Source organism: Morus notabilis, unplaced genomic scaffold (genome assembly GCF_000414095.1).
Source record: "Morus notabilis unplaced genomic scaffold, ASM41409v2 Scaffold902, whole genome shotgun sequence".
In the NCBI taxonomy this organism is placed as follows: Eukaryota; Viridiplantae; Streptophyta; class Magnoliopsida; order Rosales; family Moraceae; genus Morus; species Morus notabilis.
The window spans coordinates 546,500-565,532 of NW_010365273.1; the positions used below are offsets into that span (position 1 = coordinate 546,500).

A 19,033-nucleotide genomic window follows, 5' to 3' on the forward strand; every position below is an offset into this window, starting at 1 on the left:
CTAGTATTATTAACATGTAATTTAATTTGTAATCTTTATTGTAATAATAATACTCTTATTCTTAATATATCGATGTTCTATTATAGTTATCACCATGTCGAATCTTGCCAAACTTGAGTTCGTTGCACTCAACATCACGGGAAAATTATATGTTTTGGATCGTAGATGTAGAAATGCATCTAGAGTCAATGGGTCTAACCGATACCATTAAAGACATAATAACAAGTCAACATAAGAAAAGGTGAAAGCAATGATTTTCCTTCGTAATCATCTTGATGAAGGCTTGAAATGCGAATACCTCAAGGTTAAAGATTCACTTGTCCTTTGAAAAAGTCTGAAAGAGAGATATGGCCACCAGAAAGAAGTCGTACTTCTCGCCACTCACGATGAGTGGAACAATTTACGTTTCTAAGATTTTAAGAAAGTCAACGATTACAACTCTGCCATGTTTAGAATTATTTCGCAACTGAAATTTTGTGAAGTAAATATCACAGATGGTGAAATGCTAGAGAAAATCTACTCCACTTTCCGTGCATCTCACATTACCTTACAACAACAATACTGTTTGTGCGGTTATAAGAAATTTTCTGAGCTAATCTCAGCTCTTCTTGTGGTAGAGAAAAAAATGAATTGTTAATTAAAAATCATCAGGCTCGTCTCATTGGTTGAGCAGAATTTCCAGAAGTAAATGCTGCATTCTCCAAAAATCTAAGATGGGGGCAAAATTGTGGTCGAGACCATGGTAGAAGTGGTTACTACAACCATTCACAAAATGACGTAATCCAGAAGAACCGTCATGACAAAAGAAAAGATGTTGATGTAAGTTGTTCCCGGAATCCTGAAAATTCCTGTTATAGATTCGGAATTAAAGGACATTAGTCTAGAATTTGTCGAACACTGGAACATCTTTATAAACTTTACAAGGCATCCTTGAAGGAGAAAAAAAAAGGAAGTAAATTTTAATGAACACCATGATCCTAAAAATGACTCAACCCATGTTGATGTCTCAGACTTTACAAATGCCTTTACAAATAAGACTATTAGTGATAACTAGATAGATATATTATGCTCTTATGTATTTGCATTGCATTTTGTTTTTGTATTGGATCTACTCTATATATGTTGTACTTATTTACATAAAATCATATGTTATCTATTTTCTTAAAAATCATGAAATTTTTATGATATTATTATTATTTTTGTGTGAAGCTTAAATAGAGCTAAGTTCAAAATTAATACCGGGGATATATGTATTCCAGATAGTGGTACAACGCACACTATCCTAAAATCTGAAAAGTACTTCTCTGATTAAAACTAGTAAAAACAATAATCAATACAATATCATGTCCTATAGATCTGATTGAGGAGACTGGTAAAGCAAGTTTTGTATTACCAAATGGAACAAAGTTTTTCATAAATGATGCTCTATTTTCACTTAAGTCCAAAAGAATTTGTTGAGTTTCAAAGACATATATCTTCATGGATATGATACACAATCAGAAACTGAAGGAAATGAGAAATATATGTATTTAATTACTTACGTATTAGGAAAGAAGTACATATTAGAACAACTTTCAAAACTCTCTTATGGATTACATTACACATATATAAATGTGATAGAGTCACACATGGTAGTTAAAGAAGATCCCCAAATATTAGCCCTATGGCATGACCGTTTGGGTCATCCTGGTTCAATAATGATGCGAAGAATCGTGGAAAGTTCACATGGACATTCATTAAAAGGCTAGCAGATCTTTCAAATGAATAAAGTTCTATGTGAAGCTTGTTCTCTTGGTAAACTGATTACAAGGCCTTCACCAGCCAAAATCGAAACAGAATCACATACATTTCTTGAATGTATTCAAGGTGATATATGTGGGCCTATACACCCACTGTGCGGCCCATTATGATACTTTATGGTATTAATAGATGCATCGAGTAAATGGTCACCTGTTTACTTATTATCAACTCAGAATGTGCCATTTGTGAGATTTCTTGCTCAAATAATTAAATTACGAGCACAATTTCCTCACTATACAATTAAAAAAGTTAGACTTGATAATGCCGGTGAATTCACACCTCAAGCATTTAATGATTATTGTATGTCCATTATAATTATTGTTGAACATCATGTTGCTCAAGTGCATACACAAAATGGTTTGGTTGAATCGTTGATTAAACGCCTCCAACTTATTGCTAGACCATCTATAATGAAAATAAAGCTACCTATTTATGTATGGGGTCATGCAATTTTACATGCTGCTACATTAATTCGCATCAGATCAAGTGCTTATAATAAGTACTCCCCTGTACAACTAGCATTTGGTCAAGAACCAAATATCTCTCATCTAAGAATTTTTAGTTGTGCAGTATATGTACCAATTGCTCCACCACAACGTACAAAGATGGTTCCTTAAAGAAGACTGGGAATATACGTTAGGTATGCATCCTCTTCTATCATTAGATATCTTGAGCCTCAAACTGGTGATATTTTTACGACACGTTTTGCCGATTGTCATTTTAATGAGGTAGTCTCCCTAGCATTAGGGGGAGAAAATAAACAGCTGAAAAAGAAAATTACATGGTGTGAACCATCATTATTGCATCTTGATCCTTACACAAAGCAATGTGAACTATAAGTGTAAAAGATTATGCACATACAAAACTTAGCAAATCAATTACCAAATGCGTTCACTGATACAAAAAGAGTGACTAAATCATATGTACCAGCTGTAAATGCACTGCCCTGATTAAAGTCCCAAAAGGACAGGCAGAGAATGAAGTCATTAATATGTCTAAAACACACTTAAAGCGTGGTAGACATATTGGTTCCAAAGACAAAAATCCTCAAAAAAGAAAGTGAGCAAATGAGCATAATGACCTCGATTTGGAGGAAAGTGTTCCAGGAGAAACACAAAATAATACAAACAAAGAGATTCTCGATATCGTAGAAAATTCTGAATATTTTGAGAATAGTAGATCTCTATTGACTATATCAATATAGGAGGATTATGGAATCGAAATAAAATTAAAAATATTAATGAAATATTTTCTTACTTTGTGGCATGTGAAATTATTAACGGAATTGAGGATCTTGAACCAAGACCCGTTTCTTAATGCCAAAATAGACACGATTATATCAAATGAAAAGATGCTATACAGGTTGAGTTAAATTCGCTTAATAAGCGTAAAGTTTTTGGACCTATTGTCTTAACGCCTGAAGCTATGAGATCTGTGGGATACTAATAGGTTTTTGTACGAAAATCTAATGAGAAAAATGAAATTGTAAAGTATAAAGCTCAACTTGTTATACAAGGTTTTTCACAAGGACCCGGGATTAATTATGAGGAAACGTATTCTCCTGTAATGGATGCAATTACGTTCAGATATTTAATTAGCCTAACAATTTCTGAAAATTTAAAGATGCGTCTTATGGATGTTGTTACAACTTATTTATATGGATCGCTTGATAGTGATCTTTATATGAAATTCCTGATGGATTTAAGATGCTGAAGCACTAAATTCAAAACCTAAAGATATATGTTCGATTAAGTTAAAAAGATAATTATATGGGTTGAAGCAATCTGAACACATGTAGTATAATCGCTTAAGCGAATATTTGTCAACAAAAGGATATGTGAATAATCCCATATGTCCATATGTTTTTATTAAGAGAACAACATCTGGTTTTGTTATAATCGATGTCTTTGTTGATGATTTGAACATCATTAGAACTCATAAAGAAATTAAAGAAGTCGTGATATACTTAAAAGATGAGTTTCAAATGAAAGACCTTAGAAATACAAAATATTGTCTTAGTTTATAGATTGAGCACCTTCAAAGTAGAATACTTGTGCATCAATCAACCTATACTAAAAAGGTCTTAAAATGCTTTAATATGGATAAAGCAAACCGTTTAAGTACTCCAATGATTGTTAGATCACTTAATGTTAAAAAGGATCCACTTTGCCCTTGTGAAGATATTGAAATCCTCGGTCCTGAAGTACCATATTTAAGTGCAATATGAGCTTTTATGTATCTTGCTAACTATACCCGACCAGATATAGCTTTTGCTACTAATCTATTAGCAAGATTTAGCTCATCTCCTACACGAAGACATTGGAACGGAATTAAGCATATATTCCGTTATCTTTAAGGAAAATTTGATTTGAGATTATTTTATCATAAATGATCAAAATAAGAGATGATTGGCTTTGCAGATGCATGATATTTGCTAAATCCACGTAAAGTCAGATCTCAAATTGGATACGTGTTCACATGTGGAGGTACTGTTGTTTCATGGCGTTCACAAAAGTAAACACTTGTTGCCACTTCTTCAAATCATGCCGAAGTTATTGCACTTCATGAAGCAAGTCGAGAATGTGTATGGCTAAGGTCTATGACTCAACATATCCAAGCAACTTGCGGACTATCTATCAGTAAAGATCTAATAGTATTATTTGAAGACAATGCAGCATGTGTCACTTAAATAAAGAAAGATTACGTCAAAAGTGACGGAACGAAACACATACCCCCAAAGTTCTTCTCATACTCCTAAGAGCTCAAAAAAAAAAAAAATAAGGATATTGATATTCAATACATTCGATCAAGTAACAATACATCAGATCTTTTCACAAAGGCACTTCCCACTACAACATTGAGAAAGCATATCCACAATACCGAGATGCGTTATCTACTAAATTTATGAGGAAAGCCTATACATGTCAACTTGAGGGGGAGTTTAAGTGGCTATACTATTTTTTCCTTATTATAGTTTTATCCCATTGGGTTTTCCTGATAAGGTTTTTAACGAAGCAACATAAACATGTATAGATAAATAATGTACTCTTTTTCCCTTTACTACGGTTTTTATCTCACTGGATTTTTCCTAGCAAGGTTGTTAATGAGGCATCATGAATGGTGGACATCTAAAGGGGAGTGTTATAAATAGTAGTTGTCTACATTAGTCAAAGTTACTATGCAAGTCAGTTAAAGTTATTGTTCATGTGAGAATCTTACTATGTAAATAGTAATCGTGAATAGTGCCAAAAATTTTCCTATAAATAGAGCTCTAAGACACTTTATTTTATATACCTTCACAAGATTAATGAAACTCTCTCTAGTTTCTCTCTCTAAAATTTTTCTTCTTAGTTTTGCATTTTCTTAGTTTTCATAACAATTAGAATGATTTGTTAATGCGGGGTATAATCATCAATACTATTATTGTTGAGGAGAACTAAAATCAAGCATAAGAACATCAAGTTTTTTTTTTTTTTAAGAAAAAAAGACCTCCTCCGATTGAGTTTCTCTATTTGGTAGAACCAGTTTATAGCTGTTAGATCAGTTGATGCTCTTAGAGATCTATGCACATAAAACATACAATATCATTTCAAAGTACAAAGTGCGAACCCAAAAAATCAAATATCAGATAAGAAAAAGAGTTATGAAACGAGATTATCCTACCACCATCAGTGATACCCTGCACTAATACTTATTATTCGTTGCAAAAACTACAGAACCTGAAAACAAAAGCTAAAGATTTAAAAATGAATCATATAAAGTCTGTAGGATACAAATAAGTACTGGTATTATGTCATTTTTCCACCAAGCAAATTATTAAGGGGATATCCTAATCATATGTGGAAAGAAATTTTGGCCATGATGGCTAAAGTCGCTTTAGATTACTACTTTAGTATTTTCCTTTTGGCGTGGGCGTGTATATTTTAGCGTTTTGCAAAGACCACGTATACCTTGTCATTTTCCGTCACTATCTCTGTTCATTCTCTACAAAAATTCCAAGTTAATCTTATCATTTTTGCCACTATTCTCCTTCATTTTTTGACTTAAAAAGTTCATCTCAAAAAGTTCAATTGACAAAGGAATATTGCAATGGAGAAAACTAAGTTCAAATACAAGACAGCCTTACAAAAACATCTCACTACAGGCGAGATTCAAACAATAAAAAATCAATGTATATAACATATATGAATATATGATGTTTGTTACTAAGTGCTTCACACCCGCACAATCTAAAGTCTTCCATTTTCAACACCACGCTTACCTTCTGAAGCTGTTTCCTTGACTGATGTGAACTCCATTCTTAGACTCTCAACCTTTTCCTTGAGTTTTCTACTATCCAAAGTAGCAAGAATCTTTTCTTTCAGCTCTAATTCTGCTTTTTCGATATCTTTTGAACTTAACCCGTTTGCTCTAATTGCCTTCAACTCCTCAATTTTCCCATTAAGACCAGCTTGGTTTATTGCCTTCTCAATCTCCTCATGAATCTCTTTGTTCAAGTATTCCATCTTCTCCTTCAACTCCGGAGGTGGTGCCGCAACTTTTTTCCTCTTGGTCACTCCAACAATCTCCAAGTTTGCAGACTTCAAAACTTCCATCAACTCTTTCTTAGCTCTTTCTACTTCTTCCACCAAATCCTTATCGAATGGTTCACCCTTCGATAGGTTTTCCTCAGCCTTCTTCAGAAGCTCTATCTTCGCTTTTACCTCGGAAGGGATTCTCTGATTAATATGTGTCTGCAGTTTCTGGCCTTTCTCCTTCTTCTCAATCATCCTGCTAACCATGTTAAGTTTCCCAAGCTTCTGCTTTAAGCCAAGACATGCCCCTGGCCGCGACAAATTGCGCATGAATTCTTCCACGATTTTGTCCACCTTCTCCTTCAAATCGCGTTTTAGGGGCTGGTTGGGTGAGCCTGTTGGAGCTTTAGATAATTCCATCTTAACTGATTTAAGCTTGTCTTGTAAGCCCATTGAAATGAATGCATTTGTGATCTCCTTGTCTACTTCTTGCTTCAGATTTTCAATTGATTCAATCACAACTGGATCAGAGGATTTCTTTGCTTCAGCAATCTTCTTCTTGAGATTCTCAATCTCTGACTCTATATTAGCAGTCTTTGGCATGCTAACCTCAGAAAGCTTCATATTCCTTTTTCTCTTAGGCTCCACTGGTATTCCTTCTTGGAAGCCTCCAATTGACCGGAATTTGCACATCCGGTGGCGGAGCAACTCATCTGTGTCCATCTTTGTCAGTTCCTGCATGCATTTGGCACAGCTGTAAGTGGTGGATAACTAGGAAATCATTAAACCAAAAAGAAAATAACGTCTTATTGAGTGGTAAAACTAAGATAATGCATGCAAAAGATGTTTCACAAGGAAATAGGCTTTTTCATGCAGCCAAGGGTAATGGTGGAAGCAGAAATGACAGAATGCAACTTTAGAACTTTCAACTGTTCAAAAATATATTTAGAGCGTGATAAATGTATAGCAGAAATGTTTATATTCGTTACTTTTTCCTCGTGCAAAACTACGTAAAACAGTCACCTCCATTGCTTTGTTAATTGTTAACTTAATCTGTAGGGAAGTCCATGCAGGATCAGCATGTGCGCCACCCAGAGGCTCCTGCAAAAACCAGCAACGGCGCGTTCAATAGTAAAATACAACTCATAGTGCAATCTTGGTTGACTTACAACAAGATATATTATAAGACCTCAAAAGCAATAAAGTTGCTCGGAAGAAACTAGCAAGGATAGACCCTGTGATGACAATTTTTGCTATTTGGTTGTCGTTACACAGAATAAATATCACGTCATACTATCTACTTCAATGTGTTACATGTCGAATTGGTCCTCTGTGAAGGACTTCCGTCTTTGCCTGTATGTGTGTGTGTGAAAACTCTTTCTCTAGGCTAGAATGATGGCTAGAGAAGCAGTACTCTAGAATCCCATGAAACTTATTTTCATCTCACATAGATTTACAGACCTTGTCAAAAGCAGAAGAAAACAGAGAGAAAACTTACAGGAATCACACCGTCAGCGATTTTGAGTCTGTAATGCTCTTGAGCTGTTATCCTCAACTTTTCGGCTGCCTGCTCAAGTTTGAATTCATGCTAAACATAAGCTGTCAAAGAACAAAATAAAACCAGCATAATTGTAATCATTTTGTTACCTTAGGAGCTGCTTGAGATGATTTCCATAGTATTGCAGCACATGCTTCAGGGCTGCTCCAATAAACAGAGCCACAAGGAACATATTACACAAATATTGAATATATTGTAGAAGAACATCTTTTATGGATTAACTATATAGTATCTACTGAGAAGTTTGATGAGTTGTATTGAGCTGTTGTATATTTAGAAGAAGAAGAAAAATGAAACACCACCTTGCAACATAGAAAGCAGAGTTTTCTAGCATAAAGAGTTTATTTGCGCAAGCAATGGCGAGAGCTCCACCAGAACCACCTTCTCCGGTCACAACTGTTACAATTGGCACTTTCAGGCCAAACATGGTTCTCAAATTATGGGCTATTGCTTCACCCTACAATCAAGTACAGAAGGAATGTGGTCCATGAGAACATTTGAACAAGATGAAACAGACATGGCAGTATCACAATATAGAAAGCTGAATACATACATACTTGACCAAGTTCCTCAGATTTAAGATCGGCAAAGGCCCCAGGAGTGTCAACAAATGTAACAATTGGAAGACCATGGTGATCAGCGTATTTCATCATTCGTAAAGCCTTCCGATAGCTGTTTTAAAAACAACGCATTCAGTAAAAGAGCATCCTTTTCATCTAAATCTAGATCATGATGCATAAAGCTCATGTAGAGAGAATAATCATTTACGCTTTATGTTTATAAAGAGCTGCACAAGGAAAACATCCCATATCTCAAGACAAATAAAATGTAATTATCAGATTTAGCCTAGAACTTTTACTTTATAGCTACAAGTTACTGATTATGATAATTACTAAAAATGCTTGGACTCTCTATAAGTTTCACTATTCATATGATTGAGGAGAATTCTCTAGTAGGTACAATTTGAGCCGTTAGATTTTCATCAAGTTCTAAAAACTGTCGTACTTTTTTAATTTGATGTGATTTGGCGGTTCAGAACTATATCTTACCAGTATTTTTTTTCTTTACATGCTGTACCACAAAGATAAAGGGCCCCAGAAACTTACCCATGTGGAGTTGGCATGGCAAAGTTGCGAGCAATGTTCTCCTTTGTATTCCTACCTTTCTGGTGGCCTATGAACATGTAACTCCTGCCGTCTATGCTTCCGATACCAGTCACAATAGCTGGATCATCATAGCCTGCGCGATCTCCATGGAGTTCCACCCACTATAAAATGAAGAGCTAAATAGTAAACGAAGCCATTAACATAAAGATCCGACCTTGCAACAAGTTCAAAAATCTGATAAAAAAATGACTTACTTTTTCTGTGATGTTTAATATGTGATCAAGAACTGTTGGCCTATTAGGATGTCGTGCAATAGTTAGCCGTTGAATCGGTGCCAAATGAGCGTATAGATCTTTCAGAGCCTGAACGTGAAGAAGAGAAAAAATCAAGTTAATATTACGTTATGTCTCTTTTCCCCCCCCCCCAAAAAAAAAAAAAAAGACACTAAAAAAATTCAGTCTCGTTAGTTTATTCTTGGGGTTTAGCAGCATATCAGCCCAATAATCCTTCATTTCTCATTTCTTGGGGTTTAGTTAAGTACATCAAGACACAGTTCTCCTCATTTCTTTTCCGATTTTTTATTTTTATTTTTTCCTTTTCCTTCTTCTTCAATAATCCTTATAACACCTTAAAGTCATATACCGAGTCTTCATTTGACTTTCCGGATCCACAAACTTCACTTTCAAAATAACATTGTCCAAAAACTGAAAATGGTTCTCTGCAGCTCAGCCATGACTTATCTCAAAAATCTATATCTACTTTTCAGTATGATAATTTGAATTCTTCATAACAATTGTTAATAATTTCTCTCTCATTTCTTTAAACTGATAATGCTATGATAGGTTTTAGAGAAGAATCAATTGAGATTAGGGCTGAAATAGGACTTATTATTATTAATCAAATCAACTGAAAGACAAATTCTGACCTATAATTCGAAAGGTAGGTCAATCTCTTCAAAACACCTAATTATTCCTAATAACTTGACAAAACTCAGCATAAACATAATTAACTTGCTAATGCCCTCTTTATACTAAAGCCCTAAATCCATAAAATACCAAAAGACTAATTTGCCCCCTAACCCTACGCCTAACATAAGTCTATAGGGGCTTGGGCTTAACATTACTCCCCTCCCAATGAGACACCTTGTCCTCAAGGTGGAACAAAAGAAACTACTCCTGAATCAAACGGTTCCTACGTCGCTTCATAGTCTGGGAAATCCTTCCATCTAATCAGCACCTCTTTATCACCCGATTGTCCAGACAGCCCTTGGCGCACGCCTTCTAAAGCACACAACTTCCATATCTTCAGTCAACGTAGGCGGTAGTAAAGGAGAGGGTGTATGGTCTCCAATAGCCCGTCTCAATTGAGACACATGAAACACCGGATGAATCGCCGAAGAGGGTGGCAACCTAAAACGATAAGCCACCTAGCCAATCCTCTCTATAATCTCATAAGGCCCAAAATACCGAGGAGAGAGCTTCTCATTCCTCCGCCGCGCCAAGGTCTTCTACCGATATGGTCGAAGCTTCAAGTATACCCGGTCCCCCACCACAAACTGTACATCCCTCCTATGACCATCAGCCTGCTTCTTCATAATCTGCTGAGCCTTAGACAAATGCCTCTTCAACTCTTCCAACATTCGATTCCTTTCTTCCAAGTACTGATCCACCTGCGACATAGGTGTCGTGCTATTCCCATAATGCACCAAATGCGGCGGGTCCTGTCCATATAAGATCTTAAAAGGAGTGGTCTGTGAAGCAATATGGTAAGAGGTATTGTACCAATACTCAGCCCACGCCAACCACTTTGCCCACTGCTTGGGCGTATCTGACACAAAACACCGCAGATAAGTCTCCACACTGTGATTGACTACCTCAGTCTGCCCGCCGGTTTGTGAATGATGAGCCATGCTCCTTTTCAACACCGTCCCCTGCATCTTAAACAACTCTCTCCAAAAAATGGCTCAAAAAGACCTTATCCCGGTCCGTCACTATCGACCCCGGAATCCCGTATAAACGCACCACCTCTCGCATAAAGGCTACCGCCATTGTCACCGCGGTATAAGAGTGTCGCAAGGGTATGAAGTGAGCATAGTTACTCAGACGATCAACCACCACCAAAATCACCGTAAACCCATCCGACCGAGGCAACCCCTCAATGAAATCCATCGACACCTCCTCCCAAACCTTATCCGGTAGCGATAAAGGTTGCAGTAACCCTCCTAGCACCATTGCCTGGTATTTGTGACGCTGACACACATCGCACCTGGCTACCACCTCCACATCCTTCTTCATTCACACCCAATACAACTCAGCTGCCAAGCGCCGATAAGTCTTAAGAACCCCAGAGTGACCCCCACCCGCACTCCTATGAAACTCCTGCAGTAACCTCGGTATATGGGGCGATGTTCTCAGCAAAACGAGACGCCCCTGGTATAACAATCGTTGCCCCTCTAAAGAATAGCCCAAATATCCCGTCTCCCCTCGCGCTAACGCAGTCCGGATCTTCTCCAACCCCTCGTCCGCCTCAATATCTCGCAGCAACACCTGCCAATCCATCACCAATGGCACCGATAACGCTACCAACTGTGGCTCCTCCACCTGTCTCGACAAGGCATCCGCTACCTTATTCTCCAACCCCGGGCGATACTGTATCTCAAAGTCATACCCCAACAGCTTAGACAGCCAACACTGGTGTTCCTCAGTCACCAGCCGTTGCTCCAACATAAACTTGAGACTCCGCTAATCCGTTCGGATAATGAAGCATCGCCCCAATAAGTATGGCCTCCACTTTTGTACGGCTAACACAATCGCCATGAGTTCGTGCTTATAAACTGACTTGAGATGTGCCCGTGCGGTTAACACCTGGCTGAAATAAGCGATTGGTCGCTGGTTCTGCATGAGGATTGCCCTTAGCTCGTACCCCGAAGCATCCGTCTCCACAATAAAAGGTTGGCTAAAGTCCGGTAAAGCCAACACCGGCACAGTGGTCATGGCCCGTTTCAGCTTCTCGAAAGCCTGAGTCGCCGCTTCCCCCCACTATAAGCTGTCCTTCTTCAACTGCTCCGTCAGGGGCCACGCTATGGTGCTATACCCCTTCACAAACTTCTGATAGTACCCAGTGAGCCCCAAAGATCCCCTCAACTCTTTCAGGGTCTTAGGTAATGGCCACTCCAACATCGCCACCACCTTAGACTGGTCTGTTGAAACCCCCTCAGCTAACACAACACGCCCCAAATACTCCACCCTCGCCTGAGCAAACAAACACTTCCGATTGGCAAACAACTGATGTTTCCATAACTCAGCAAACACTATCTCCAAATGGCTCACATGATTCTCCAGAGAATTGCTCTAGACTAAGATGTCGTCAAAGAAAACCAAGACAAACTTCCGTAGATAAGGTTGAAATACTTTATTAATCAATGACTGAAAAGTGGCCGGAGCATTCGTGAGGCCAAACGACATGACCAAGAATTCATAATGTCCCTTATGAGTCCGAAATGCAGTCTTATACACATCCTCTGGCCGTATCCGAATCTGGTGATATCCCGACTTCAAGTCAATCTTTGTGAACACCGCTGCTCCATGCAACTCATCCAAAAACTCATCGATCACTGGAATAGGAAACTTATCCAGCATCGTCTCCTTGTTCAGGGCTCGATAGTCGATGCAAAATCTCCAAGTCCTATCCTTTTCTTCACCAACAAAATTGGGCTCGAAAACGGACTCACGCTCGGTTGTATGATTCCTGCCTCTAACATCTCCTTGACCAGCCTCTCAATCTCATCCTTTTGTATCTGGGGATAGCGATATGGGTAGACATTAATGGGTGAGGCCCCTTCCTTAAGCACGATTGCGTGCTCGTGATCCCGTTGTGGGGGTAGCCCCTCCGACATCCGGAAAACTCCCTCAAAGCGCCTCAACAGCTGTTGAACCTGCTCTGGAATCATCATGTTTGTCTCTCTCTGCTCCCCTTCGAGGTTATGCAACTCGATCAAAAATCAACGCCCCACGTCCTAAATCGCCCTCACCATAGTCTTGAGCGACACCAGAGTTTTGCATAGACTCGGGTTGCCCCGGAGAACCGTTGCTTGATCCCCCAACTGAATGTCCATTGTCCACAACTTCCAATTTACCCTCATCTCTCATAATGACTGTAACCACTTCATCCCCAAGATGACATATGTACTTCCTAAATCCAGGAGAAGGAAATCCTCCAACACCTGAACTCCCTGTATCCTCAAGATCACTCCTCTACATATTCCCCTACTCTTCTCCACCAATCCAGTACCCATGACCACCCAAAAACTGCCGGTGTCTGTCAAATGGAGGCCCAATCTATCTACTACTCGATTGGAGATAAAATTGTGGGTCGCTCCACCATCCACCAACACCACCACATCCCGTTCGCCGATACTCCCCCTTAACTTCATGGCGTGGTTCGGTGTAAATCCCACCACCAAATTAAGTGAAACTTCGGCCACGTCAAGGTGAAGATTTTCTCATCGCATCAAAAGCACAGCCCTTTCGCCCTCTTGTCTTGAATCTCTGTCTCAATGAGGCGTTTGAAAGTCACTCCTGGACATGCCCCACTAACCCGATCCTTTTGGGGCTCTCTCTGAAATCCCAACGTCTGAGTTTTCTGTCCTCTCGGTGGTGTGCTGTTTCGGTATGAAAAACAGACTGAATTGCTCCTATTGACTCGCGCTGCTGCATTCTTATCCTCAATCATCTGTGCCAACTCCATTGTCTCCCCTAACCCTCTCGGTCTCAGCAAACGCAGCGTCGCTCGAATCTCCGGCTTCAGTCCCTTCATAAAATTCCCCTCCAACACCACTTCTGAGATTCCCCCTAAACGACCTGATAGCAGCTCAAATTTCTCCATATACTCCATGACCGTCCTATCCTGGGTCAGGGCAAAAAACTATTCGTGTAGATCTCCCTTTTGAGTGGCTCGAAACCTCTCCAACAGCCAGTCCTTAAATTCACCCCACGACCTCAATGGTTGTCGTTGTTCTCACCATTGAAACTACGCAAGGGCCTTTCCCTCCAAACATAAAGCCGCCGCCATCAGTTTTTCCCTCTCTGAGAGTCCATTGATGGGGAATAGCGCTCTACCCTATACACCCATCCATATGCATCCTTGCCCCTTACCCTAGAATCCACCCCAAATTAGGTCCCCAATTTCGCACCATTGGAGGCCTCCAACCTCCCGTTTCTCCTCCACTCTCCATAAATCCGGAAGAGCCAGCCCAAAATCCTCCTTGCCCAACCCCAAATTGATTCATCTCTGAAACCTATGGAATTGGTATCAGAGCTGAATTACGACTTATTATTAATCAAATCAACTGAAAGACAAATCCTGACCTACAATTTGAGAGGTAGGTCAATCTCTCCAAAACTCCTAATTATTCCTAATAACTTGACAAAACTCAGCATAAACATAATTAACTTGCTAATGCCCTCTTTATACTAAAGTTCTAAATCCATAAAATACCAAAAGACTAATCTGCCCCCCTAACCCTACGCCTAACATAAGTTTGTAGGGGCTTGGGCTTAACATGCTATCTTAATGTTAGCATGATCAACATAAAATCTAAAAATGCTTTTGTTGTCCATTATTGAAATTTCTGTTTCTTAAAAACCTACGTTTGACTTGATATAGGAAATCCAGAACTGAAGAACTCACCTGGTGATATTTGCGCTCCAGTGCATCAATTTGATCACTGAAGTCTAGACCAGTTTCATCAGCCATTCTTCGCACCTTCAATGAGATAAACGTGTTAAATATAAAACAAGAAGCTCTTTCAAGGGCTAAAATATCAATCCTTACATGAGTAAATGATGGTAAACTAGGGAAGCCTAAGAAGTATCACAACTTTGAACTAATGAGAATTCATACCTTACTGATAGGGCACTGTTTTAAACTGTGAGATTGTTGTCATATTCCAATATATTTGCATACCATTTTTATGTGATTTTAATAAGATCTAATATTTAAAAACATGCACTACTGACATTCAAGTTTGATCAATTCATCTATGAAGATTATACTAACATTAGCAGTGAATATGCAAAAGGGGAACAAAAACAACTTGCCTCAATAATTTTTTGCTCCAGATGAACAAGTGGCTTCTCAAAAGCTAGGGTAACTGGTTTTGGCTTTTCAGTCAGAGGCTTGAAATGAGACAAGTAAGTCAGATGACCACTGCTGAGATTTGGATCGATGTCATCCGGCCATGGATAATCATGCTTCTTCCCCTTTATAATTTTTGCACTAACAGAAAATTTTCTTCTGTTTCTGACCTTATAACCTGCTGAAATTTTTGACCAAATTCCATTTTCCCTCCTCGAGGAAATACTCAGCAAATCACAGCCAAATATTCCCTTCCCAAAATAAAGATGGGGCAGTGAAAAGCCATGAAGATTGGTTCCACTCCTTCCACAATTCCCAACAATCAATGATTGAGTACTCATCTCAACCAAAACAACATCAAATTGTACATCAGATTCAATCCTGCATTTTCACGAATAAAGACCGAAAAGATATAAGTAATTGTTCGTTTCGCTCGTTTGAGTTAAAAAGTGAATTCATGTAGAAAAAAATACTGTAGCAAAAAATGTTGAATTTGAATTTTTGTGAGCACTATAGTAAAAACTTGAGTTATGATTCGAACTAATGAAACGAATGAGGTTTAAATTTTTTTGGAATTTACATTTTACTCTATGCAATATTCAACTGATAAGAGGAACATGATGGAATTAAACTGTAAAATATTTAGAGTCCAGAAAAGGGCCAACGACAAACAATGAAAAAAAAACCCAATCTATTTATAGCAAACGGCACAGTCCCAAATTAAAGATGAGCAATGAACACACAATTCTTAAGAGGGATTTTCAGACAAAAAGGCCATAAGTAGTTCCAAAATCCATAATCTACAACTGCATCATCAGATCTGAGGTAGAATATTACAGGTACATATCCAACCCAAATATGTCAAACAACTAAATTCTAGTTCAAGAGTTTAGACAAGTTCTCCTTTGCATGGAATGTACATAATTGCCTTTTTCTTTTTTTTTTCAAACATTGAAAATATCACAAAGTGGATGACAACAAACGCAATAATGAGCACGAAATTGGATAAACCACAAAAGTAAATTCTGATAACGCTAAATATTAATTCCCTATCATTTTCTTCAATTTTCTTAGGAGAGAAAAAAAAAAAAAAAAAAAAAAAAAAAAAAAAAAGAGTAAGCTTTTGAGTAACCTCAGAAGCGGAGCTGCTGAGTTTCAGAAGCTGAAAAGTCCAACGCCAACAGTGTAGATTGTTTGTATGGCACCTGCTAATTTGGATGGCAGGCACAGAAACACAGCGCGTGAAGCTCAAAAGATTGTGGAAAGGAAGAAACCTTATTGGGCGGTGCAACTAACGCGCAATGCTTGCGGATGGAATTGATGTGACGCAGGTTTATCAAGAACACGTAGTCACGAATTAGGATAAACCACATCTGAATTGTCAACTGGCCCTACAATGTCCTTCTATGCACGTGGTTTTCTAGCAATGGTCCTTTAAACAGTTGAACTTTGGGAGAAATAAGTGGGTGGCATAATATGATTATATATGAGTGCAGATTTTTTTGCTCTGTCATAATATGAGCGTAGATATATTAAAAGTAAATAACATAGTTTTGGTGAATGATTTTTTTTTCCATTCTGTAAATACCAAAAGTACCCTTGAATTATTAAAATTATGGATTTTATTATTCAAAAGTTTAGTAGAATCAAATATTTTGAGGTTTTAATAATTTTTTATAAATAAAAAAATAATTTTTGACCCTTAATTTTTAAAAATTAGAATATGACCCCTAAATTTTTAAAAATTAGAATGTGACCCTTAATTATAATTAAAATTTGACCCTAATTTAAAAAGTTTTGAGGTTCTAATAATTCTTCATAAAATCAAGGTTTGACCCTTAATTTTTAAAATTATAATTTGACCTCTTAATTTTTAAAAAATTATAATTTGACCCATCAATTTTAAAAAAGTATAATTTGACCCTTAATTTTTTAAAAATTACCTTGATCAACGAGGTTTACAACCTGCTGTATGTCTTTTTGTTTGCTTCATTATTTGATATATTTTATTTGTCTTAGATGCAATTTTTGTTAATATTTTTCATTCGATCGGCGAAAAGAAATTAAACAATTAAATGGGGAATAAGATTCTGAGATTTCATTCATCTCTCTCTCTCTCTCTCTTTCTAAGGTAGTAAGGTAGTATATATAATATATCTCAATAATTTCGGCTCTTTGTTTCCCTTTTTTATTTTTTTTTTATTTTTTATAAATCATTTATTCATAACTTCATTGAACGTGCGTTGTTATTTTCTCGGTTACAATAATGCTTTCGAACAAGCTAAATAAAAAAAAAAACATATCACCGACTTGTCATCCGAGCATATCCATGTTTTATCCATAGTTTCCTACTAGTTACGTCCAACTTGTTTTGGTTGTTTGCACTTTTCTTTATTAATAATAAACGTACCAGTGACCAGCAACGTAAATTCAATCAAATTCACGAACCATTTTTAAAAGGAACGTGGATGGGGAAGAATCTAAAAGGTCATTGTCTCAACAATAAGGATATGGAGCATGCAATAGTAGCCAAACTAATCATTCATTTAATTTTTTCTTTATTAATAATAAACGTACCAGTGACCAGCAACGTAAATTCAATCAAATTCACGAACCATTTTTAAAAGGAACGTGGATGGGGAAGAATCTAAAAGGTCATTGTCTCAACAATAAGGATATGGAGCATGCAATAGTAGCCAAACTAATCATTCATTTAATTTTTTTCCACTCAAATAGTAATTGAATAATTAATTATTTGGTTACTAATATACTAATTACTATTAGTATATTACTAATATATAAATTATTAATATACTAATTCTTAAGCACTAAATCCAGGATACCAAATCAGGGAATAAGAGGAGGACAACAAACAATTATGAAGCAAACAAAAAAAAAGCAAATAACCATTCCACTCATATTTTAAGGCATCATCGTCCACGTAATATATATTTAATAATAACAAGTTACTAGTTTATATTAGTGGCACATATAGAAACCTTTAAGGGTTTTATTGTCATGTATTATTTTATAAATTTATCAAGTTTATTAACTTAACGGCCATTGATCTAAGTTGGGAATCGACAAAAAAATTATTTTATCTCGATTATTAATTTATAGCGTATTAATTTATCTGGGTTTTAAGATCTTCTTTCATCTTTCAGCCGCCTACCATTGACAACTTGCAACATCTTTCTTTTTGTTTCTAATTTTGTGAAATCTTACTAGTTCTTAATCTTATAACCCGAACACAAAAGAATTATTTTTTACGTTAAACCAATTTTTTTACCTTGTTTAATGAATATTAGATTTTTAGGGTATTAATGTTAGGTTATCAAATTAAATGATGAAATTTGAATTCAGATGAGATTTAAATATAAGAATGTTAGTACCGGTTTTAGTCTTTTAACACTTTTTAAGACAATATGAATAATACAGAAACATAAAATAAAAGAACACGAGAGAAATGGTATCGCGGTTCGGTAACACCCTACTCCGCGGGGCCACGCCCAGATGATGAACAATCCACTAAGAACTCTTTTACAATTCAATTGGACTTAATCTACCCGAGACTCCCTCTCTAAGAAGACGCCTATGAACTTGCAATTTTCCCAATGGACTTGAACAGCGAGATCCCCTCGACTTTAAACATTGGAATCCCTCCAACTAAGTTTTTCTCCCGAAAAACACTCAAATCATCTCTCTCAATACAAGTGCTCACCCCTGTCTCACAACCCAGTAAAAACTCATCAAGAGGCGTACCAAGACTTAAAGAACACTTTCAATAAATAAGCAAGCTGTGAATAGCTTGACACATCTTTAATTAATTCGCTGAACCACATCTATTGCAGATCTTATTGCAACAAAACTGCAACATAGCTGCTACGGCCAACTTTCTCAAAACCAGACGAATCAATCTT

General features: G+C 37.2%; 1 protein-coding gene across 1 annotated transcript; it reads right to left on the reverse strand.

Annotated features, from left to right (window-relative positions):
• Positions 1-5,825: 5,825 nt before the first annotated feature.
• Positions 5,826-16,290, reverse strand: LOC21400324 (acetyl-coenzyme A carboxylase carboxyl transferase subunit alpha, chloroplastic). Its single transcript, XM_024171923.1, has 11 exons — positions 16,246-16,290; positions 15,077-15,494; positions 14,667-14,741; positions 9,233-9,340; positions 8,979-9,139; positions 8,430-8,544; positions 8,175-8,329; positions 7,962-8,013; positions 7,813-7,881; positions 7,338-7,415; positions 5,826-7,049 (listed from the first exon to the last, which is right to left on the reverse strand). Exons 2-11 carry the CDS (start codon positions 15,452-15,454, stop codon positions 6,030-6,032), a joined length of 2,211 nt encoding a protein of 736 aa, XP_024027691.1. The 5' UTR covers positions 15,455-15,494; positions 16,246-16,290; the 3' UTR covers positions 5,826-6,029.
• Positions 16,291-19,033: the final 2,743 nt, after the last annotated feature.